This window comes from Hemiscyllium ocellatum, chromosome 13 (genome assembly GCF_020745735.1).
Source record: "Hemiscyllium ocellatum isolate sHemOce1 chromosome 13, sHemOce1.pat.X.cur, whole genome shotgun sequence".
NCBI classification, from domain to species: Eukaryota; Metazoa; Chordata; class Chondrichthyes; order Orectolobiformes; family Hemiscylliidae; genus Hemiscyllium; species Hemiscyllium ocellatum.
Window position 1 is genome coordinate 4234349 of NC_083413.1, and position 21462 is coordinate 4255810.

General features: G+C 41.8%; 1 protein-coding gene across 1 annotated transcript in view; it reads right to left on the minus strand.

Annotated features, from left to right (window-relative positions):
- rasa2 (RAS p21 protein activator 2) overlaps window positions 1-21462 on the minus strand; it is a 192470-nt gene that overhangs the window by 100391 nt on the left and 70617 nt on the right. Inside the window, exons 3-4 of the mRNA XM_060834481.1 lie at window positions 11581-11684; window positions 3438-3532 (exon numbers count right to left, since the gene is read on the minus strand). Of these exons, the coding sequence (XP_060690464.1) occupies window positions 3438-3532; window positions 11581-11684 (199 nt within the window). The remainder of the gene's footprint in view (window positions 1-3437; window positions 3533-11580; window positions 11685-21462) is intronic.

Here is a 21462-nt window from a genome sequence, read left to right on the forward strand (position 1 = left end):
CTTTTGGATCAATAGCCACAATGCGAGATTTAGCTGCTATTTTTAATACCAAGTGTACATTTTATTTCAATTTCCAAAAAAATAGATCCAAGCTCAAAGAAATTTTAAAAAACTGCATTTAATGAGGATGGCTGCTACTTCGCAAGGTGATCCATTGTCAAAGTGGAATGATGGCCAAGTTTGTTGCCATATCAAATTAGGGAGTATGGCAATTACAAAGAAAATTTATTACAAGTAATCAGACAGAGTAAAAAGGAGAAAGCTCTTTCTGGTTGAAATCCCAAGTCACCAACTAGGAGTTAAGAGATTTTGTGCTGAAAAGCTTTGTAGGATTAAGGAGAATCCAAGGGATTTTATAAATATATTAAGGACAAAAGGGTCACTAGGGAGAGAATAGGGCCCTTCAAAGATCAGTAAGGCAGCCCATGTGTAGAACCACAGGAGATACTGAGTGAGTATTTTGCATCAGTGTTTACTGTAGAGAAGGACATGGAAGATATAGAATATGGGAAATAGATGGTGACATCTTGAAAAATGTCCATATTACAGAGGTAGTGGTGCCTGGATGTCTTGAAATGCAGAAAAGTGGATAAATCCCCAAGACCTGATCAAGTATACCCTAGAACTCAGTGGGAAGCTAGGGAAGTGATTACTGGGCCCCTTGTTGAGATTTTTTTTAAATCATCGACAGTCACAGGTGAGGTCCTGGAATACTGGAGTTTGGCATCACTGGTGTGGTGCCACTGTTTAAGAAGGCTGGTAAGGACAATCCAGGGAACTATAGACTGGTGAGTCTGACATCTGTGTTGGGCAAGTTGTTGGAGGGAATCCTGAGGGACGGGATATACATGTATATAGAAAGGCAAGGACTGATTAGGGATAGTCAACATGGTTGTGTGCATGGGAAATCATGTCTCCACAAACTTGATTGAGATTTTTGAAAAAGTAACAAAGAGGATTGGTGAGGGCAGAGGGTTGGACATGATCTATAGGGACTTCAGTAAGGTGTTCGACAAGGGTCCTCATGGTAGACTGGTTAGCAAGGTTAGATCACATGGAATACAGAGAGAACTAGCAATTTTGATACAGAACTGGCTTGAAGGTAGAAGACAGAGGGTGGCGGTGGAGGGTTGTTTTTCAGACTGGAGGCCTGTGACCAGTGGTGTGCCACAAGGATTGGTGCTGGATCCACTGCCTTTTGTCATTTATATAAATGATCTGGATGTTAACATAGGAGGTGTAGTTAGTAAGTTTGTAGATGACACCAAAACTGGAGGTGTAGTGGACAGCGAAGAGGCTACCTTAGAGTAGAACGGGATCTTGGCCAGATGGGCCAATGGTCTGAGGAGTGGCAGATGGAGTTTAATTTAGATAAATGTGAGGTGCTGCAGTTTGGAAAGGGAGATCTGAGCAGGACTTATACACTTAATGGTAAGGTCCTCGGGAGTGTTGCTGAACAAAGAGACCTTGGAGTGCAAATTCATAGTTCCTGCAAATTGGTATCTCAGGTTAATAGGATAGCGAAGGCGGCATTTGGTATGCTTTCCTTTATTGGACAAAACATTGAGTATATGAGTTGGGAGGTCATGTTGCAGCTGTATAGGACATTGATTAGACCACTTTAGGAACATTATGTGCCTTTCTGGTCCCCTTCCTATCAGAAGGACGTTGTGAAACTTGAAAGGATTCAGGAATTATTTACAAGGATGTTGCCAGGGTTAGAGGATTTGTGCTAAAGGGAGAGGCTGAATAGACTAGGGCTGTTTCCCTGGAGCATCGGAGGCTGAGGAGTGACCTTATAGAGGCTTATGAAATCTTGAGGGGCATGGATAGGCTAAATGGACAAGCACTTTTCCCTGGGTTGGGGAGTTCAGAACTAGAAGGCATAGGTTTAGGATGAGAGGGGAAAAATTTAAAAAGGGATCCAAGAGCAGCATTTTCACTCAGAGGCTGGTGTGTGTATGGAATGAGCTACCAGAGCAAGTGGTGAAGGCTGGTACAATTACAACATTTAAAAGTCATCTAGATGGGTATATAAATGGGAAGGGTTTAGATGGCTACGGGCAAATGGGACGAGATTGGTTTAGGATATCTGGCTTGCATGAACACGTTAGACCAAAGGTTTCTGTGCTGTACATCTCTAGGACTCTAATCACTTTAGACGTTAATAACCTGGACAAAGGAATCGAGGGCATTGTTGTTACGTTTGCAGATGACAAAAATAGGCGGTGGGAAAGGTAGCGTTGAGAAAGTTGGAGACTGCAGAAGGACTGGACAGACTAAGAGTGGGCAATGTGGGAAAAGGTGAGGTTATGCACTTTTGTAGGAAGAATGGAAGCATTGACCAATTCACAAATGGAGGAAATCTTTGAAAAATCAGGATTTGCTTAACATGTAGGTTCAGTTGGCAGTTCGAAGGACAACATTAACATTCTTTTCAAGGGGGCTAGAACATGAGCAGGGACATGCTGGATAAACAGATTGTATAAAGCTCTGGTCAGACCAAATTTGGAGTATTATGAGTAGTTTTGGACCCGAAATTCAAGGAAGGATATCTGGCATTGCAGTGGATCCAGAGGAAGCTCACAAGAACGATCCCTGGATTGAAGTGATAGTCATAGGAAGAGCGGTTGAGAACTCTGGGTCTGTACGCAAATGGTGTTTAGATGGATGAGGGGAATCTCATTGAAACTTTAAGAATACTGAGAGGCCTGGATAGAGTGGACATGGAGAAGATGTTTCCTCTTCTGTTAGGACCCGAGGGCACAGCCTTAGAGTGAAGGAATGACCCCTTAGAACTGAAAGGAGGAGGAATTTCTTCAGCCAGAGGATGCTGAATAGGCAGAACTCATTCCCACAGAAGGCTGTGGAGGCCAAATCATTGAGCGTACTTAAGACAGAATGATAGTTTCTTATTTATTAAGGCGGATCAAAGGTTACAGGGAGAAGGCAGAAAAATAGGAATGAGAAACACATCAGACATGATCAAATGGCAGAGGATATTCAATGGGCTGAATGGCCTCATTGTGCTTCTCTATTTTATTGTGCTATGGTTTAAGTGAATCCCATTGGCAAGCACATAACATTGAGTTCAGATGAACAAACTGAAGAGTTAACTATTTCTCTTTCCACAATTGCTGCCTGGCCTGCTGACTTCTAAAAGTTTGTTATTTCTGTTCCAGAATTGTAGCTGTTGAGTTAGGAAAGAATCACATTCAGCTGAAAAATCATTCAGGAAAACAATAGCCTGCTAACAATCGCAATCTAGGTTATATCCAATGAACTGGCATTCAGACAAAGTATGAGAAAGCAAGTTATGGAGTTTCACTATCGAATCAACAAAAGTTACACTTTCCTATTTTGCCACACACCTTAGCTAGTTTCAGAAATATTTAGATGATGATTAGGGACATTTAGGGAAAGATTTGTGAATGTACCTGAACTTCAGAGTTAGCGTCAACAAGCTGCAGTGCAAACCAGCTATCCTGACAGTTGTACTTGCACAGATCTTCCTTTCGAATTGATACTTTACCTGAAAGAAACAAATTAATTGCAAAGAAGTGGTCATGACTTAAGTGACAGTAATTATCAAATGAAAATTCAACTAGATTCAAGCACAGATCTTTTTATTTACTTTAAGCTGCAATGACAGCTCAATTCAGTTGGTTTCATGCATTAAAGTCAATCCAACATCAATTTCTATTCAAAAATGTAAGCAGACTGATATTCCCCAGCAGCATTGAAAGAGTCCTACATTGATCAATGGTGTATTCATTCAGATGAAATATGAAAACAAGGCCTGTTCAATTCAGGTAAATATTATATAGCCTGATTATTGATTGAAGGAGTGTTTTTGGTTTCTGAGTCAATATTGCCTGCACAATGTACACCATCCTCATTTCCTCAGCCACCATTTAATTGGAAAAAAATGGCACTAACTCTGGCCAATACCATTCACATCAATTATAAAGGTATTGCTTAAAACATACTAAGCATCCCAGTCAGGTTCTTGTGGCACAGTGATAGCATCTCTACCTCTAGGCCAGAAGGTCTGGGTTCAAATCCCTTCTGCCCCAGACTTGTCACAGTTGATTAAAAGGTATCTACTCCAGCATCCAATTGCCATCAACCCTCCCCAAATACAATACAAAAACTCAAGTTAATTAAACAAAATTTACCCTCAAGCCCACCCTTTTTTGAACAATGTTGTAACATATTCAATTTTAGTGTCCTCTGGTATCACCTGAGCATAAGATGAAAATTAAGACAAATACCTCTGCAATTCTCACATGCATTGTTTCAGTAACCTTGGATTCTTCTCATCGAGCCCTGGGACCTTCTCCAGTAGTTAGTCTACCCAATTATAACTCATCTCATTTAAACCCTTCAACTATCTGAACTCTTTCCTTTTGTACCATGACTGGAGAGCATTTTCTTACCTTGATAAAGGTAAATATTTTGTAGTACCTCAGCCATGACCCCTGCTTCCATGCGTAAACCTTTTGGCTCCTGATCATCTCCATACTTAGTTTTAAAATCCATCAACTACTTATATGATCATTGTCCCCCAGAGATTCTCCTACTGACCAATGTCTATGAGGTCCACCAACACCTTTTTCATTGGAATGGTAACATACAGCTGTAGAACACTCTCCTGAATGCGTTCTTGGAACTCTTGGCCTTCCCTGCACTTTATACTATTACTATCCCACCCTCTTCTCAAATAAATAAAATACCATGTTTCAATCAAACAATGCACTGACCAAATACACTAGAAAAGGTGTAAAGGAGATTCATAAAGATGTTGCCTGGGTGGAGCAATTTAGCTTTAAAAAGGTCAAGAGCTAGGGGAGTTTCTCTTATAGAAAAGGCTGAGGGTGGACCTCACTGAGGTATACAAAGTTATGAGGGGTGTAGATAGGATGGATGGGGAGAAGTTTTCCCCTTTAGTAGTTGGTGTAAAGCAGGGGTCACAGTTTGAATGCAAGGAACAGGGGGTTTAAGAGAGGAAATGCAGAATTTTGTTTTGAAGTGGTAGGTATCTGGAACTCATTCCCTCAAAAAAAAGGTGTGTTTGGAGACCCAGCAGTTTTTGATAGAGAGGTGGAGAGGCCTCTATACCCTATTAAACAGGGGCCACTGTGCTGCAAGGTGGCCATGTCCATACCTCTGCACCAGGAAGCCCAGGTTTGATTTCCATCTGCTCCAGAAGTGTGTGATAGCAACTCTGAACAAGCTGATAAAAATACTTTTTTGTTTTAAAAGAGGCAGACACATTGAAAACATTTTAGCTGTACCCAGATGAGCACTTGAAGTGCCATCGGATACAAAGCTACGGGCCAAGTACTGAAAATGGGATTAGAATAGATAAATGTTTGATGACCAGGATGGACATAATGGGCTAAAGGACCTTGCATCTGTTTAGTAAAAGCTAAATGACTTTATGATAATTACTGTACATTTCACGAACTGCTTCACAAATTTGTTACTACACATTTTTCCCCAGTAGTTTTGGCTCACTGAACTGCACCAAGCAATGTAAAGACACCTCTTTTATTCCCTCGTTGCAGCCAAACTAAGGCCTTGGCCCCTCTGGGGCACCCTCTTTTTCTTAAACACCGAAGTGAACTCTAATGGATATTGCCACGCTTCCTCCTTTCCGACCTTTCTTGAACATCTTGTATCCAGGAACATTCAATAAACATTTCTGCCCTTTTATGAATTATATCCCTGGTCATTGTCAGATCATATTTCCAAATGACTGTATCTACAACTCATCAGCCTTACTCAATGCAACACAACTGTAATTCAGACTTCAGAAACAAACAAATAGCTGGAAAAAAAAACTGAACAGAAAGCAGAGTTTTCAGGTTCAGTGACCCTTCTTCGGAACTAAATTTAGATTGCTTTAGTTTTCTTCATAACTGAATACTTCAGTTTTGAATATTCTAATGGAATCCCTCCTTTCCAATAATTCTTTGCACCTTGGCACTCGTAGTATTGTGATTGGATTCCCTCAACTCTGCCAAGTTAGTGCTATCATGGAGGGGTTAGACTAATAAACCTCCCCAGAAGGAAACTGGTCTTGTTCAGGTGCAACTGTTTAGGTCCAAGCTCCCCTAAAACTGATCCCAGTGGGCTAAGAATATGAAGCCCTCCATCCTACACTTAGACCAGAGACAAGAGACAGGAGCAGAAATTAGGCTATTCAGACCATCGACTCTGCCCAGCATTCAATCATGGCTGGTCAGGTTTTCAACCTCATTCTCATGCTTTCTCCACGTAACTTTTGATCCCCTTGACCCTCAAGATCCCATCTATCTCTGTCTTAAATATACCCAAATGGCCTGACCTCTGCAACCTTTTGTGGCAATGAATTCCATAGATTCCCCACTCTCTAACTGAAGTAGTTTTGCCTTATCTCCATTCTAAAGGGTCTTCCCTTTATTCTTAGGCTGAGCCATTGAATCCTAGTCTTGCCTACCAATGGAAACATCTTCCCAATGTCCACTCTGTCCAGGCCATTCTGTGTTCTGTAAGATTCTATTAGATTCCTAGGAGCATTCTTATGAACCTCCTCTGGACTTGCTCCAGGGCTAATATATCCTTCCTGAGATATGGGACCCAAAACTGCTCATAATACTCTAAATATGGTCTGACCACAGCTTTACAAAGCTTCAGAAGTACATCCCTGCTTTTATATTCTACTCCACTCAAAAGAAATGCCAACATTACATTTCCTTTCCTAACTACTGACTCAACCTGCAAATTTACCTTGAGAGAATTGTGGACTAGAACTCAAGTCTCTGTGCACCTCAGACTTCTGAACTTCCTCCTTATTGAGAAAATAGTCTATGTTTCTATTCTTCCTACAAAGTGCACAACCTCACACTTTCCCATGTTGTATTCCATCTGCCATTTTGCACATTCTCCTAACCTAAATCTTTCAGCAGCCTCCCTGTCTCAATACTACCTGTCCCTCCACCTATCTTGTATCCACAAAGGCTCCAACCATTAATATTAATGTGCTCTATACTCAGGTTTTATAAACACTAATGCCTGGTACTGGCAGCAATCCAGACATTACTATTCAAGGTTCCAGTTGCTAATTTCCTGCCTAGTTCCCTCTACCCTGATGCCCTCCTTCTTCCGTAGGCCATTGATATTGAATGTGCACCCTCCTCCTCTTCAGGCTGCTCTGCAGCTTTTTAGTGACATTCATCCCTCTGGCTACAGGAAGGTCAAATACCATCATGGACTTGTATCCGTTACCAACACATAAATGCTCATTTGTTCCCTTTTACTACCAGATTTCTTGTACAATTGCTCTTCCAGGCTTTTTTGTGCCCCTCTGGCTGCAATCCCCAGATCGCCCATCACTATAACCAATACTCAGAACTAGAAAGCAAGGTACACTAACCTCACTCCTGCACTACCTGCCTGCAAAAGATCCTGGTGATCTTTTATTTTCTTTCTTCCTGCAAACTCCTCACTACAGACCAATTACATTCAAAATGAACACTATCCACAAAACTCTCAACCTTGCAGATTCTACTATGCTGTAATTCCACAGCACAATCAGGCAGCACCCAAGGAGCAGGAAAATCGACGTTTTGGGCATGAGCCCTCACGAAACTGATGAAGGGCTCCTGCCTGAAATGTTGATTTTCCTGCTCCTCAGATGCTGCCTGATCTGCTGTGCATTTCCAGCACCACTCTAATCTAGACTCTAATCTCCAGCATCTGCAGTCCTCACTTCGCCTACTATGCTGTAGTTGACCAGCTAGGGTAATGGATGTAATGGGATAGAGAAGCATGACTTAGTGATATTATCGCTGGATTATTCATCTGTAGATACAGGTAATGTTCTCAGGAGGAATAGAAATAAAAACAGCAGGTCTGGCAGTACCTGTGGAGAGAAATCAGAGCTAATATTTCGAGTCTCGTGACCCTTCTTCAGAACTCCAGAGTTCTGAAATTCAGGAGTTTGAAGTGTCACTAGATGCAAAACGTTAACTCGGATTTCTTTCTATAGATCATCCAGACCTGTGTTTTTCCAGCAGTTTTTGTTTTTGTTTCTAATTTCCAGCATCCGCAGTTTGTGTCCATGATTCTATCAGCACAGAAACAGACCCTTCAGTCCAATCTGTCCATGCCGACTATGTTCCCAAACAAATCTAGTCATACCTGCCTATGCGTAGCCCATATCTTTCCAAGCACTTCCTATTCATGAACTTATCCAAATGTTTTTTAAATATTAGATTACTTACAGTGTGGAAACAGACCCTTCAGCCCAACAAGCCCACACTGACGTGCCGAAGTGCAACCCATTCCCCTACATTTACCCTTTCATCTAACACTACGGGCAATTTAGCATGGCCAATTCACCTAACCTGCACATTTTTGGACTGTGGGAGGAAACCCACGCAGACACGGGGAGAATGTGCAAACTCCACACAGTTAGTCGACTGAGGCGGGAACTGAACCCAGGTCTCTGGCGTTGTGAGGTAGCAGTGCTAACCACTGTGCTGCCCAGTGTTACTGTACCTGCATCCTCCGTTTTCTCAAGCAGTTTATTCGACACACGAACCATTGTGTGTGAAAAAGTTGGTCCTCATGTCCTTTTTAAATCTTTCTCCTCTCATTTTAAAAATATGCCCCCTAGTTTTGAACTCCCCTAGCCTAAGAACAATACGCTTGTAATTCCCCTTATTTATGTCTCACATGATTTTATAAACCTCAATAAAGTCATCCCTTAACCACCTACGCTTTCTTTCAGATTTTTTGTTCAATGTTCTCAGGACCTGGGTTCAAATCCTGCCAATGGCAGATGGTGTAAATTGAATTCAATCAAAATCTGCAGCAGAACTGAAGGAGGGTGAAGCAGGTCAGGAACAACCTGAAATACCAAACTAGCAGGGATGCCAGCTGCTACACGAGCTTAGAAATCTGGTGCACGAATGCTGCTGACAACACTTCCTGCATAAATGGTTACCTGGTAAGGTAGGCTCCAAGGATCTGACCTGCACTGCCATCCACTACCAAACAATGTAGATTATTACTTATAAAGTAAAATTCAAATATAGAGTGATTAAATGAAATATTTTCATTAACCTTTATCATAAAAGAAATGAATTTTATTAAATTTCCCAGTTCCTACAGTAACTTCCTAACTTTGCATAAAAGGGAAATAAAACTACAGTATACATAAGCCAATCAACACTCAGCCTTTGAACAAGATCAATTTCTCAATACAGTGAGCCCTGATCTGTTTTCACTCTCTGCTAGTCTGCGTTGCAATGATTGAGACTTGCTGCACATTCCTCCTGACCGACTTCAGTGCCCCAGATCTGCTGCACATTGTTTTTGTCTGCTTCATGGTAATCCCAAATTGCTTCACACTCCCTCCCAGTCTGCTTTGGTGATTCTGTCAAGCTGTACATTTATACTCCTAAAGTGATATTCATTACTTCATTAAGCCAATCACATTTTGAATAAAAGACAACATTCAGACACTTCATGCCATTCATGTTTTTAAGCACGTTTTAAAAGCGCCTCTTATTAGAGTAATAACTTTACATAAATTTACAAAGCAAACACAACTCTCTACGTTTTTGAAACAAATGATTCGGTCAACCTTCAATTACTTGTTCATTAAAAGTCTGCTTTGGCATGCGCCAACTACTTCACTATACATTAAAAACAACTTTAGGAGAGCTTCTAGCAAACAGCTGATTTAACAGAAAAACCCTTGGCATAGAGAGATGTGTAAGAGAGCAGATTTACACCATTTCACCTTCAAACAATTTATTTTAAGAATGAAATCTCTCAAAATTAATTGGCCTGATAAAATGTGATCTTCTGGTGAGGTGGTGACCAAACTGGTGGATGAGGGTAAAACAATTGATGTGGCGTATGTGGATTTCAGTAAAGTGTTTGACAAAGTTCTCCATGGTAGGCTATTGCACAAAACGGAGGCATGCGATCGAAGGTGATTTAGTGGTTTGGATCAGAAATTGGCTTGCTGAAAGATGACTAGGTGGTGGTTGATGGGAAATGTTCATCCTGGAGTTCAGTTACCAGTGGTGTACCGCAAGGATCTGTTTTGGGGCTACTGCTGTTGTCATTTTTATAAGCAACCAAGATGAGGGCACAGGAGGATGGGTTAGTAAATTTGCGGACGACACGAAGGTCTGTGGAGTTGTGGATAGTGCTGAAGGATGTTGCAGGTTGCAGACAGACATAGATAAGCTGCAGAGCTGGGCTGAGGCGGCAAATGGAGTTTAATGTGGAAAAGTGTGAGATGATTCACTTTGGAAGGAGCAACAAGAATAAAGAGAGTACTGGCCTAACGGTAAGATTCTGTGTAGTGTAGATGAGTAGACAGATCTCTGTGTCCATGTACATAGATCCCTGAAAGTTGCCACCCAAGTTGATAGGCTTGTTAAGAAGGCATACAGTGTGTTAGCTTTTATTGGTTGAGGGATTGAGTTGCAGAGCCACGAGGTCATGCTGCAGCTGTACAAAACTCTGGTGCAGTTCCACTTGGAGTCTTGCGTACAGTTCTGGTCACCCACATTATAAAAGGATGTGGAAGCTTTGGAGAGTGTTCAGAGGAGATTTACTAGGATGTTGCCTGGTATGGAGAGAAGGTTTTATGAGGAAAGGCTGAAGGACTTGAGGCTGTTTTCATGACAGAGAAGAAGGTTGAGAGGTGACTTAATTGAGGCATATAAGTAAATCAGAGGGTTAGATAGGATGGACAGTGAGATCCTTTTTCCTCGGATGGTGATGGCTAGCACAAAGGGACATAGCTTTAAATTGAGGGGTGATAGATATAGGACAGATGTCAGAGGTAGTTTCTTTACTCAGAGTGGTAGGGGCGTGGAACGCACTGCCTGCAACAGTAGTAGACTCACCAACTTTAAGGGCAATTAAATGGTCATTGGATAAACATATGGATGAAAATGGAATAGTGTAAGATAGATTGGTTCCACAGGTCAGTGCATGGTCTGTACTGCACTGAAATGTTCTATGGTAAGTTATGGTTGCTTGCATTGGGGTTCTACTTCATCTCTCCTCCACTACACACACATGCTTAACTAGCTAAAATGCTGCAACTTTTAATGCAGAGATATTACAAGAGTATTATCCAACTTAAATGATCCTAGAAGTGGAGGGTGAGATAAAAGATAGATATGGATTAAACCTCAACCAGTTTCTACAGATGTGAGCAAATTATCTACAGACTGCTTTCAGTTAAAATATTTAGTATTGTAGCTAATGCAGCAAAGCAATTGGATTTAGGTTGGTGTATAACATGGGACCTTGTTTAAATATAACTAATCAAGAATCACAGGAAATCCACACTGAATTCAAATGCATTATGACCTGCCATACCCACCAATAATTATAGGGATATAGTTAATTTTGATATTGCTGACACCAGAATTTATTAAAAGGGCACAGGATAAACAAGATCACCACTCAAACATCCCTACATACAAAGTAAAATAGTGGAGAAGTTCAAAGCATAGAGAACATGCGTGTTTCATAGCAGATGATTATGTTGCAACTTACCAAAAGGCACATCCTTTTGAAAGAAACTTTTATCATAAATATAAAAGGAGAGGTACTGGAAACTTCGAGGAATTTCAAAGTAAAAATCTTCACCATAAAAGGGACTGCCAAAAAACAAACATTGCAACAAGACATTAATAAATTGTGGCAGGTTTATTAACATTTGAAAATAACATGCTCATTACATTATAATGTAGCATTTTAAATGCTATTTCTTTACCATAATATGACATCATCCATACAAAAATATACATGAAATACATTTCAATAATTTTCAATATTATAATTGCAGCTCAAAAGAACATCTTCAAAAAAAAAATCAAGAGATTAGGAGCAACTCATTGTAATGAGTTATGGAAAGTTATGGAAAGACGACTGCACCCAAACTAAACTGCAGGGCAACAACTTGGCTCAGCGGTTAGCACTGCTGCCTCAGCACCAGGGACCTGGGTTTGATTCTACCATAGGTGACACTGTCTGTGGAGTTTGCACATTCTCTGTGTCTGCACAAGTTTCCACCAGGTGTTACAGTTTCCTCCCATAGTCCAAAGATAGGCATCTGAGGCAGATTGGTCATGCTAAAATTCCCATAGTGTCCAGGGATATGTAGGTTAGGTGAATTAGCCACGAGGAAAGCAGGGATAGGGTAGCAGGTAGGGCAGGGTAGATTCGATGTTTCCACGCTGTAGGGATTCCAAATTCTGTGAGACCAATTTTTGCATCGGGGCTTTAAGGATTCAAGCTAGTTATTTCAACAGCTAATATCTTGGTACTTCTCGCCAAATAGAAAAAAAATGCACCATTTCTTGTCTAGACTGAATTCTAAGACCTCAGCAACAATGAGTCACTTTCCAGTGTTAACAGAGCTAAATTGGGTTCAATTATTTACCTGAGATGCAGGCTTCGGTTCACTAGTGTCAGCCTCCCAGAATTCAATCTAAGCAAGTAAAAACAGCAAAAGACCCTGCTTCCTTGTTCCTTAACCCAGTCATTTATTATCAATGATCATAGTAGAGTGACATGCAATCACCACAAAGGTTTGAGGTAAAAGCTAAACATACAAGCTCCATTCCCCCATCCCCCCACCCCATCTGTAATAAATATTTTGGTTGTGTACACAAGACTGAATTCTGCACTTGAATCTTTAATTCAAGGGGTGGTACAAAGTGTAGAAGTCTGTGAGCTGACTGGAAATAAACAGTAGCAAAGGACGAAGAAAGGAACAAAGTACATCACAGGAACAGGCCCTTCTGCCCTCCAAGCCTGTGCCAATCCAGGTCCTCTATCGAAAACTGACGCCTATTTTCCAAGGATCTGTATCTCTCTGCTCCCTGCCCCTTCATGTATCTGTCTCAATACAACCTAAATGACACTACTGTGCCCGCCCCTTGAAATCCGCTGACAATGCCTTCCAGGCCCCCACCACTCTCTATGTAAAGATCTTTCCACGCATATCTCCCTTAAACTTTTCCCCTCTCAGTTTGAACTCGTGACCCCGAGTAATCGAGTTCCCTACTCTGGGAAAAACCTTCTTGCCATCCACACTGTCTATACCTTTCATGATTTTGTTGACCTCAATCAGGTCCCTCTTGTTCCGCTCCCCCCTCAGTTGAAACAAAACATTCAGACAGTATAGCTTTACCTCCTTCATCTTTATTCCGGGCCCAGGAGTGAGAGAAAACAATTGCCCATATGCACAGTGACAGGAGTTCTCTGTCTTCTCTGGAATAGAAGTTTCTTAAGGAATTATATAGTCACTTACAGGGAGGAGCATCCAGATAAGGAAACATACATATTGATTGGATGACCGTTACAATCAGTGAGCATCAACAGTAAAGATTAAGCCATCTGCTGTTATACAATAAATAACTAGCTTCACATAATGAAGGCTTTCCACCTTGTTAACTGATTTTACATACTGAATGCTTGCTCATCTTGTTAAATGGCTCTACATAATTTGGAGATGCTGGTGTTGGACTGGGGTGTACAAAGTTAAAAATCACACAACACTAGGTTATAAACCAACAAGTTTAATTGGAAGCTGCTCCGAAAGCTAGAGCTTCCAATTAAACCTGTTGGACTATAACCTGGTGTTGTGTGGCTCTAGATAATGAATGCTTTTCCACCTTGTTAACCCCATTACCATTGCCTCCAGCACCCCATTGTTAATTGCAAGTTCTATCTGATCAGAATCATGCTCAGCTTAACCTACTGTTTTACAAAAGTCAAAACTTAACTCTTTCCCTACCTGCTCATACCCTATACATATTCTCATCCCATCAACCTCCGTCTTTCTAATGAAAGTAATCCTAATCAACTCAAACTCTCTTCATAGCTAGCATCGTCCATACCAGGCAACATTCTGGTGAACCTCCTGTGCACCTTTTCCAAAGCATCCACATTCTTTTGATAATGTGACGACCAGAACTGTACACAGTAGTCCAAATGTGGCCGAAACAAAGTCCTATACAACTGTAACATGGCCTGCCAGCTCTTGTACTCCATACCCCCTCCAATAAAAGAAGTTATGCTGTGTGCCTTCTTGACCACTCTATTGGCCTGCATTGCCACCTTCAGTATGCAACGCTCCTGAACACCCAGATCTCTCTATTCATCAGTTTTCCTCAGGGTATTTCCGTTTACAATATAGTTTGCTCTTGAATTGGATTTTCCAAAATGCATCACTTTGCATCTTGATCACTTGAACATCGACCTCTATTGCACGAAGTTATAGGATCATTGTGTCATGCAAAGGGTGGTGCATGTATGGAATGAGCTGGCAGAGGAAGCTGTCACAATTACAACATTTAAAAGCATCTGGATGGGTATATAAATAGTGAGGGTTGGGGGAAGATATGGGCAAAATACTGGCAAATTGGAGTTAGACTGAAGGGTCTGTTTCCATGCTGTATAGCTCTATGACCCTGTAAGAAATAGGAGCAGGAGTAGGTCATTCAGCCTTCAAACCTGCTCTGCTATTCAATAAAATTACAGCTATTCTGACTGTGGGCGTATTTCCACCTTCCTGCTTCCTCACATAATTCTTTTTTTCTGTTATAGATGAAAACAGTCTAACTTAATTCATGGGGTGGCATGGTGGCTTAGTTGTGAGGCACTGCTGCCTCACAACGCCAGGGATCCGGGTTCGATTCCAGCCTCGGGCAACTATCTGTGTGGAGTTTGCATATTCTCCGTGTCTGCATGGGTTTCCTCCGGGTGCTCTGGTTTCCTCCCACAGTCCAAAGACGTGCAGGTCAGGTGAATTGGCCATGCTAAATTGCCCATAGTGTTACATGCAAGAGTCAGGCATAAATATAGGTTAAAGGAATGGGGCTGATGGGTTACTCTTTGGAGTGTCAGTGTTGGGCCAAATGGCCTGTTTCCTCACTGCAGGTAATCTAAACACTGAAAATACTCATCGGCCCAGTTTCATTGGGCTCTAATTCAAATTCAAGAGAATTCCAAAGATCAACAACTCAGAAGAAGCTCCTCTTCATGTCCACCTTAAATGGGAGACCCTTAATTCCTAAACCGTGCTCCCAAGTTCAAATTCCCCCATGAGGAAGAACACTCTCTTAGCATTTACCCTGTCAAACTCCAGCAGGACCTTACATATCTCAATCAAATCACCCCTCTCAATCTTCTAAATACAGAGGAACAGGAGTAGGCCATTCAGCCCCTTGAGCCAGCCCACCATTCAATGAGATCGCGGTTGATCTGTGGCTTTACTCCATATCCCTGACTTTGGCCCATATCCCATAATATCTTTGCTTGAAAAAAAATCTCAGATTTAAAATTAGCTGATCCAACATTCACTGCTATTTGAGGAAGAAAGTTCCGTGCATCTACGACCCTTTGCATGTACAAGTAGTCCAATGAGTACATTTGGTGCGACACAGTGGTTAGCACTGCTGCCTCAACACCAAGGACCTGGATTCAATTCCAGCCTTAAGCGACTGTCTGCATGAAGTTTGCACATTCTCCTAGTGTCTGCATGAGATTCCTTCAGGTGCTCGTTTCCTCCCACAGTACAAAGATGTGCAGGTTAGGTGGATTAACACATCTATATTTCCCCAAGTGTCCAAAGATGTCTAGGTTAGGAGTATTAGCTGAGGGGAATGCTGGATTACAGGGATAGGGTCATGGACTTGGTCTGGGTGGAATGCTATTCAGAGAGTAGGTGCAGACACAATTAGCCAAATGGCCTCTCTCTGCGCTGTAGGAATTTTATGACTGAATACAATTAGCCCAATCTGTTTAACCTTTCCACATTAGACAACCTTGTCATTCCAGGAATCATTCTAGAGAACCTGTGCTGTGCTTCCCATGTAAGGAAGCACATGAGGGAGGCCAAAACTGCACTCTAGATGTACTCTCACTAACACCCTGTAGTTTCCAACCTTAGTACTCCATCTCCTTGCAATGTTATTGATCTCCTTACCAATCAAGGATGAGATGACAGAAGACAGAAGAATAGGCTGAGAAACAAAATAGCCATGCTTTAATGGTATAGTAGATGGGCTGAAGGACAATTTTGCTACTATATCTTAGCAGCCAGCAAACACCAACTTTGTCTTACATAAATATTCAAAGCACTGGAAGTGCTCGGGTCTGGCAACATCTTTGTAGAGAGAAACAGAATTAATGATTCAAGTTTAATAAGACTTTTCGAAACCTGCAAACTTAGCTGCAATATAGTTGGTCCCTTCACCCAAGTCATCAATATAAAATGACCCTGTAAATAGCGGAGGCTCCATCACTGATCCTGAGGCAATCGGCTAATTAGAGTTTGCCAATCTGAAAAATCACTTATCCAATTGTTTCTCATTAGCTAGCCAATCTTCTAGCCATGCTAATATTTTACACCCTAGACCACGAGCACAGTAGTCTTTTATCTAGCATCTTGTCAAATGCCATTTCAAACTTCCAACACTTTACACTTAGTGGTCCACTTTTATCCACCCTACTTGTAACATCCTCAAAAGACTAACAAATTTGGCGAATGTGATTTCTGTTACATTAAACCGTGCTTCTGAGTGTATTGAGATTTTCTAAATGTCCTGCTACTAATGCATGAATGATTAGAGAATTTTCTCAGTGTTAGCCATTAGTCTAGCTGGCAGATTGATTCCTGTTTTCCCAACTTCCTCCGTTCTTGAATGTGTTATATTTGCAATTCTTGATGAAGGGCTTTTGTTCAAAACATCAATTTTCCTGCTCCTCGGATGCTGCCTGGCCTGCTGTCTTTTTCAAGCACCACACTCTCAACTCTAATCTCCAGCATCTGCAGTCCTCACTTTCGCCTTTTATTTACGATATTCCAATTCATGGGAATCTTCCCAGAATCTAAGGTGTATTGAAAGATTAAACCTGTACATTCACTACATCTGCAGGCACTTGTTTCAAGACCTTAGTAAAAATGCATCAAGATCAAGAGGATTCATCAGCCTTTCATCCCATTAGCTTTCCTAATATTTTATCATGTAATGGTGACAGTTTTAAGGTCTTCCCTCCTTTTTATCTCTTGATTTTCTATTATTTTTCAGATGCTCTTTGTGTCTTAATACAATAAGCTTCAATCTGCAATTTGAAAGGGAGAAGGTACAATCGGAAGTGACAATATTTCTGTTGAATAAAGGGAACTATGGGGCTATGAGGGAGGAGCTGGCCAAAGTTCAATGGTGCAATACCTGAGCAGGGATGACAGTGGAGGGACAATGGCAAATATTTCTGGGTATAATGCAGAAGATGCAGGATCAGTTCATTCCATAAAGGAAGAGAGATCCTAGGAGGAGCCAGGGGTGGCCGTGGCTGACAACAGAAGTTAAGAAACATATAAAGTCAAAAGAGAAAAAGTATAACATAGCAAAGATGAGTAGGAAAACGGAGGACTGGGAAGCTTTTAAAGAACAACAGAGGATTACTAAGAAGGAAATACGCAGAGGAAAAATGAGGTATGAAGGTAAAGTGGCCAAAAATATATAAAGGAGGATAGTAAAAGCTTTTTTAGGTATGTGAAAGGCAAAAAAAAATGGTAAAGACTAATCTTGGGCCCTTGAAGACAGAAACAGGGGAATATATTACAGGAAACAAAGAAATGGCAGAAGAGTTGAATCAGTACTTCAGATCTGTGTTCACTGGGGAAGACACAAACAATCTCCCAGAGGTAACAGTGGCTGAAGGACCTGAACTGAAGGAAATTTATATTTGCCAGGAATTGGTGTTGGAGAGACTGTTAGGTCTGAAGGCTGATCAGGCCCCAGGGCCTGATGGTCTACATCCCAGTGTACTGAAGAAGGTGGCTCTAGAATTCCTGGATGCACCGGTGATTATTTTCCAGAGTTCGATAGATTCAGGATCAGTTCCTGCGGACTGATGGGTGGCTAATGTTGTACCACGTTTTAAGAAAGGAGCGAGAGAAAAAGCAGAAAATTATAGACCAGTTAGCCTGACCTCAGTGGTGGGAAAGATGCTGGAGTAAATTATAAATGATGAATTAAGACACATCTGGATAGCAGTAACAGGATAGGTCAGAGTCAGCATGGATTTATGACGGGGAAATCATGCTTGACTAATCTTCTGGAATTTTTTTGAGGATGTAACTCTGAAGATGGACAAGGGAGATCCAGTGGATGTAGTGTACCTGGACTTTCAGAAAGCATTTGATAAAGTCCCACATAGGAGGTTAGTGAGCAAAATTAGGGCGCATGGTATGGGGGGAAAGTACTGACTTGGATTGAAAATTGTTTGGCTGATAGGAAACAAAGTAGAGATAAATGGCTCCCTTTCGGAATGGCAGGCGGTGACCAGTGGGGTACCGCAGGGATCAGTGCTGGGACCGCAGCTTTTTACAATATATATTAATGATATAGAAGATGGTATTAATAATAAAATTAGCAAATTTGCTGATGATACAAAGCTGGGTGGCAGGGTGAAATGTGAGGAGGTTGTTAGGAGATTACAGGGTGATCTGGACAGGTTAGGTGAGTGGACAGATGCATGGCAGATGCAGTTTAATGTGGATAAATTTATGGTTATCCACTTTGGTGGCAAGAACAGGAAGGCAGATTACTACCTCAATGGAGTCAAGTTAGGTAAAGGAGCAGTACAAAGAGTTCTGGGTGTTCTTGTACACCAATGAAGGTACGCATGCAGGTACAGCAGGTAGTGAAGAAAGCTAATAGCATGCTGGCCTTCATAACAAGAGGGATTGAGCATAGAAGCAAAAAGGTTCTTCTGCAGCTGTACAGGGCCCTGGTGAGACCGCACCTGGAATATTGTGTGCAGTTCTGGTCTCCAAATTTGAGGAAAGACATTCTGGCTATTGAGGGAATGCAGCGTAGGTTCACGAGGTCGATTCCTGGAATGACGGGACTATCTTATGTTGAAAGATTGGAGCAACTGGGCTTGTATACCCTTGAGTTTAGAAAGCTGAGAGGGGATCTGATTGAAACATATAAGATTATTAAAGGATTGGACACTCTGGAGGCAGGAAACATGCTTCCGCTGATGGGTGAGTCCCGAACCAGAGGACACAGCTTAAAAATAAGGGGTAGGCCATTTAGGACAGAGCTGAGGAGAAACTTCTTCACCCAGAGAGTGGTGGATGTGTGGAATGCTCTGCCCCAGAGGGCAGTGGAGGCCCAGTCTCTGGATTCGTTTAAGAAATAGATGGATAGAGCTCTCAAGGATAGTGGAATCAAGGGTTATGGAGATAAGGCAGGAACAGGATACTGATTGAGGATGATCAGCCATGATCATAATGAATGGTGGTGCAGGGTCGAAGGGCAGAATGGCCTACTCCTGCACCTATTGTCTATTGTCTTCAAAAGTTAATTAACCAATTTCCAAAATTGGAAGAGAATATTCAGTCCAATCAGTTTCCCACACAAGAAAATAAATGTGACAAATATTGGGCAAGCGCAGTTTACTATCACTTCCACTTCTTGCACAAGTCCCATTATATGAATAACTATTTATTTTTAAAAATGGTGCTGACAGAACTGCAAGGGAATTACTTCCACATACAGTTTAAGATAACCACAGATGAAAATCCAAAAAAAAACAAATTAAAATGGATAAATGAACAGAATTATTCTTCTGCGTATAGAAGATAGCAGATAAACAACAATTAACAATACCGGACTAAAGACCACCATTTTAACAGCTCATGAGGCACGTCTACCATTGTGAAACACTAGAACCCAGTGTGAAGCCCAAGCCAAACCCAACTACTAATGCAACAGTAAAATACTGCTGATATTGGAAATTAGAACTCTGATTGAAAGTCAATCTGAAATGCTATGTTTCCCTCAACACACCTGTATTCCTGATGAAGGGCTTTGCCCGAAACGTCGATTTTACTGCTCCTCGGATGCTGCCTGAACTGCTTTTTTTTAGATTAGATTAGATTACTTACAGTGTGGAAACAGGCCCTTCGGCCCAACAAGTCCACACCGACCCGCCGAAGCGACAACCCACCCATACCCCTACATATACCCCTTACCTAACACTACGGGCAATTTAGCATGGCCAATTCACCTGACCCGCACATCTTTGGACTGTGGGAGGAAACCGGAGCACCCGGAGGAAACCCACGCAGACACGGGGAGAACGTGCAAACTCCACACAGTCAGTCGCCTGAGGCAGGAATTGAACCCAGGTCCCTGGCGCTGTGAGGCAGCAGTGCTAACCACTGTGCCACCGTGCCGCTGTGCTCTTCCAGCACCACTAATCCAGAATCTGGTTTCCAGCATCTGCAGTCATTGTTTTTACCTCCCTCACGCTGTGAGGCCATAAGATATAGGAGTAGAATTCCACCATTCAGCCCATCAGTCTACTCTGCCAATCAATCATGCCTGGTATGTTCCTCAACCCCATTTTCTTACCTTCTCCCCTTACTCATCTAGAACCTCTCTGTCTGAAATACACTCAATAACTTGGCCTCCACAGCCCTCTGCACAATGAGTTCCACAGATTCATCACCCTCTGGCTGAAGAAATTCTTCATTTCAGTTCTAAAGGGTTGTCTCTTTCGCTGAGGCTGTGCCCTTATAGGAGCATCTTCACTATATCCACTCTAGCCTCTCAGTATTCTCTAAGTTTCAATGAGGTCCCCCGTCATCCTTCTAACTCTATAGTGTACAAAACCTCTCCATCCTCGGCATCATTCTTATAAACCTCCTCTCGACCCTCTCCAATGCCAGCACATCTTTCCTAAGATTTGAGGTTCAAAACTGCCCAATATTCTTTGATAACCTCAGCAGCTCATCACTGCTTTTGTTTACCACACTCTTAAAATGAATGCACACACTGCATTGGCGTTTCTAACTACCAACTGACCCTGCATGTTAACCTGAAAGTAACCATTAACCAGGACCCCCGAGTCCCTTTGCGCATCAGATTTCCAAAGCCTTTCCCCATTTAGTAAATAGTCTACACCTCTATTCTTCCTATCAAAATGTATAACCTCATGCTCTGCCACATTTTATTCTATCTGCCACATCTTTGCCTACTTATCCAGCATGTCCAATCCTTCTGCAGCCTTCTCACTTCTAAACATTTCCTGTGCCTCCAACTAACGAAAACCGGAGAACTGTGGATTCTGGAATTCAGAAACAAAAATGGAATCTGGTCTGGCAGGATCTGGAGACAAAGCAAGTTACTGTTTTTCTGCTTTCTCTTCACAGATGCTGCAAAACCAAATGCTCAGCAGGTTTGAAGACCATAATGCATACGAGCAGAAATTAGGCCATTCAACCCATCAGGTCTGCTCTGCCATTCAATCATGGCTGATAAGTTTTTCGACCCCATTCCCCTGCTTTCTCCCATTAATCCTTAATCCCCTTTACAATCAAGACTTATCCATCTCAGTATTAAATTT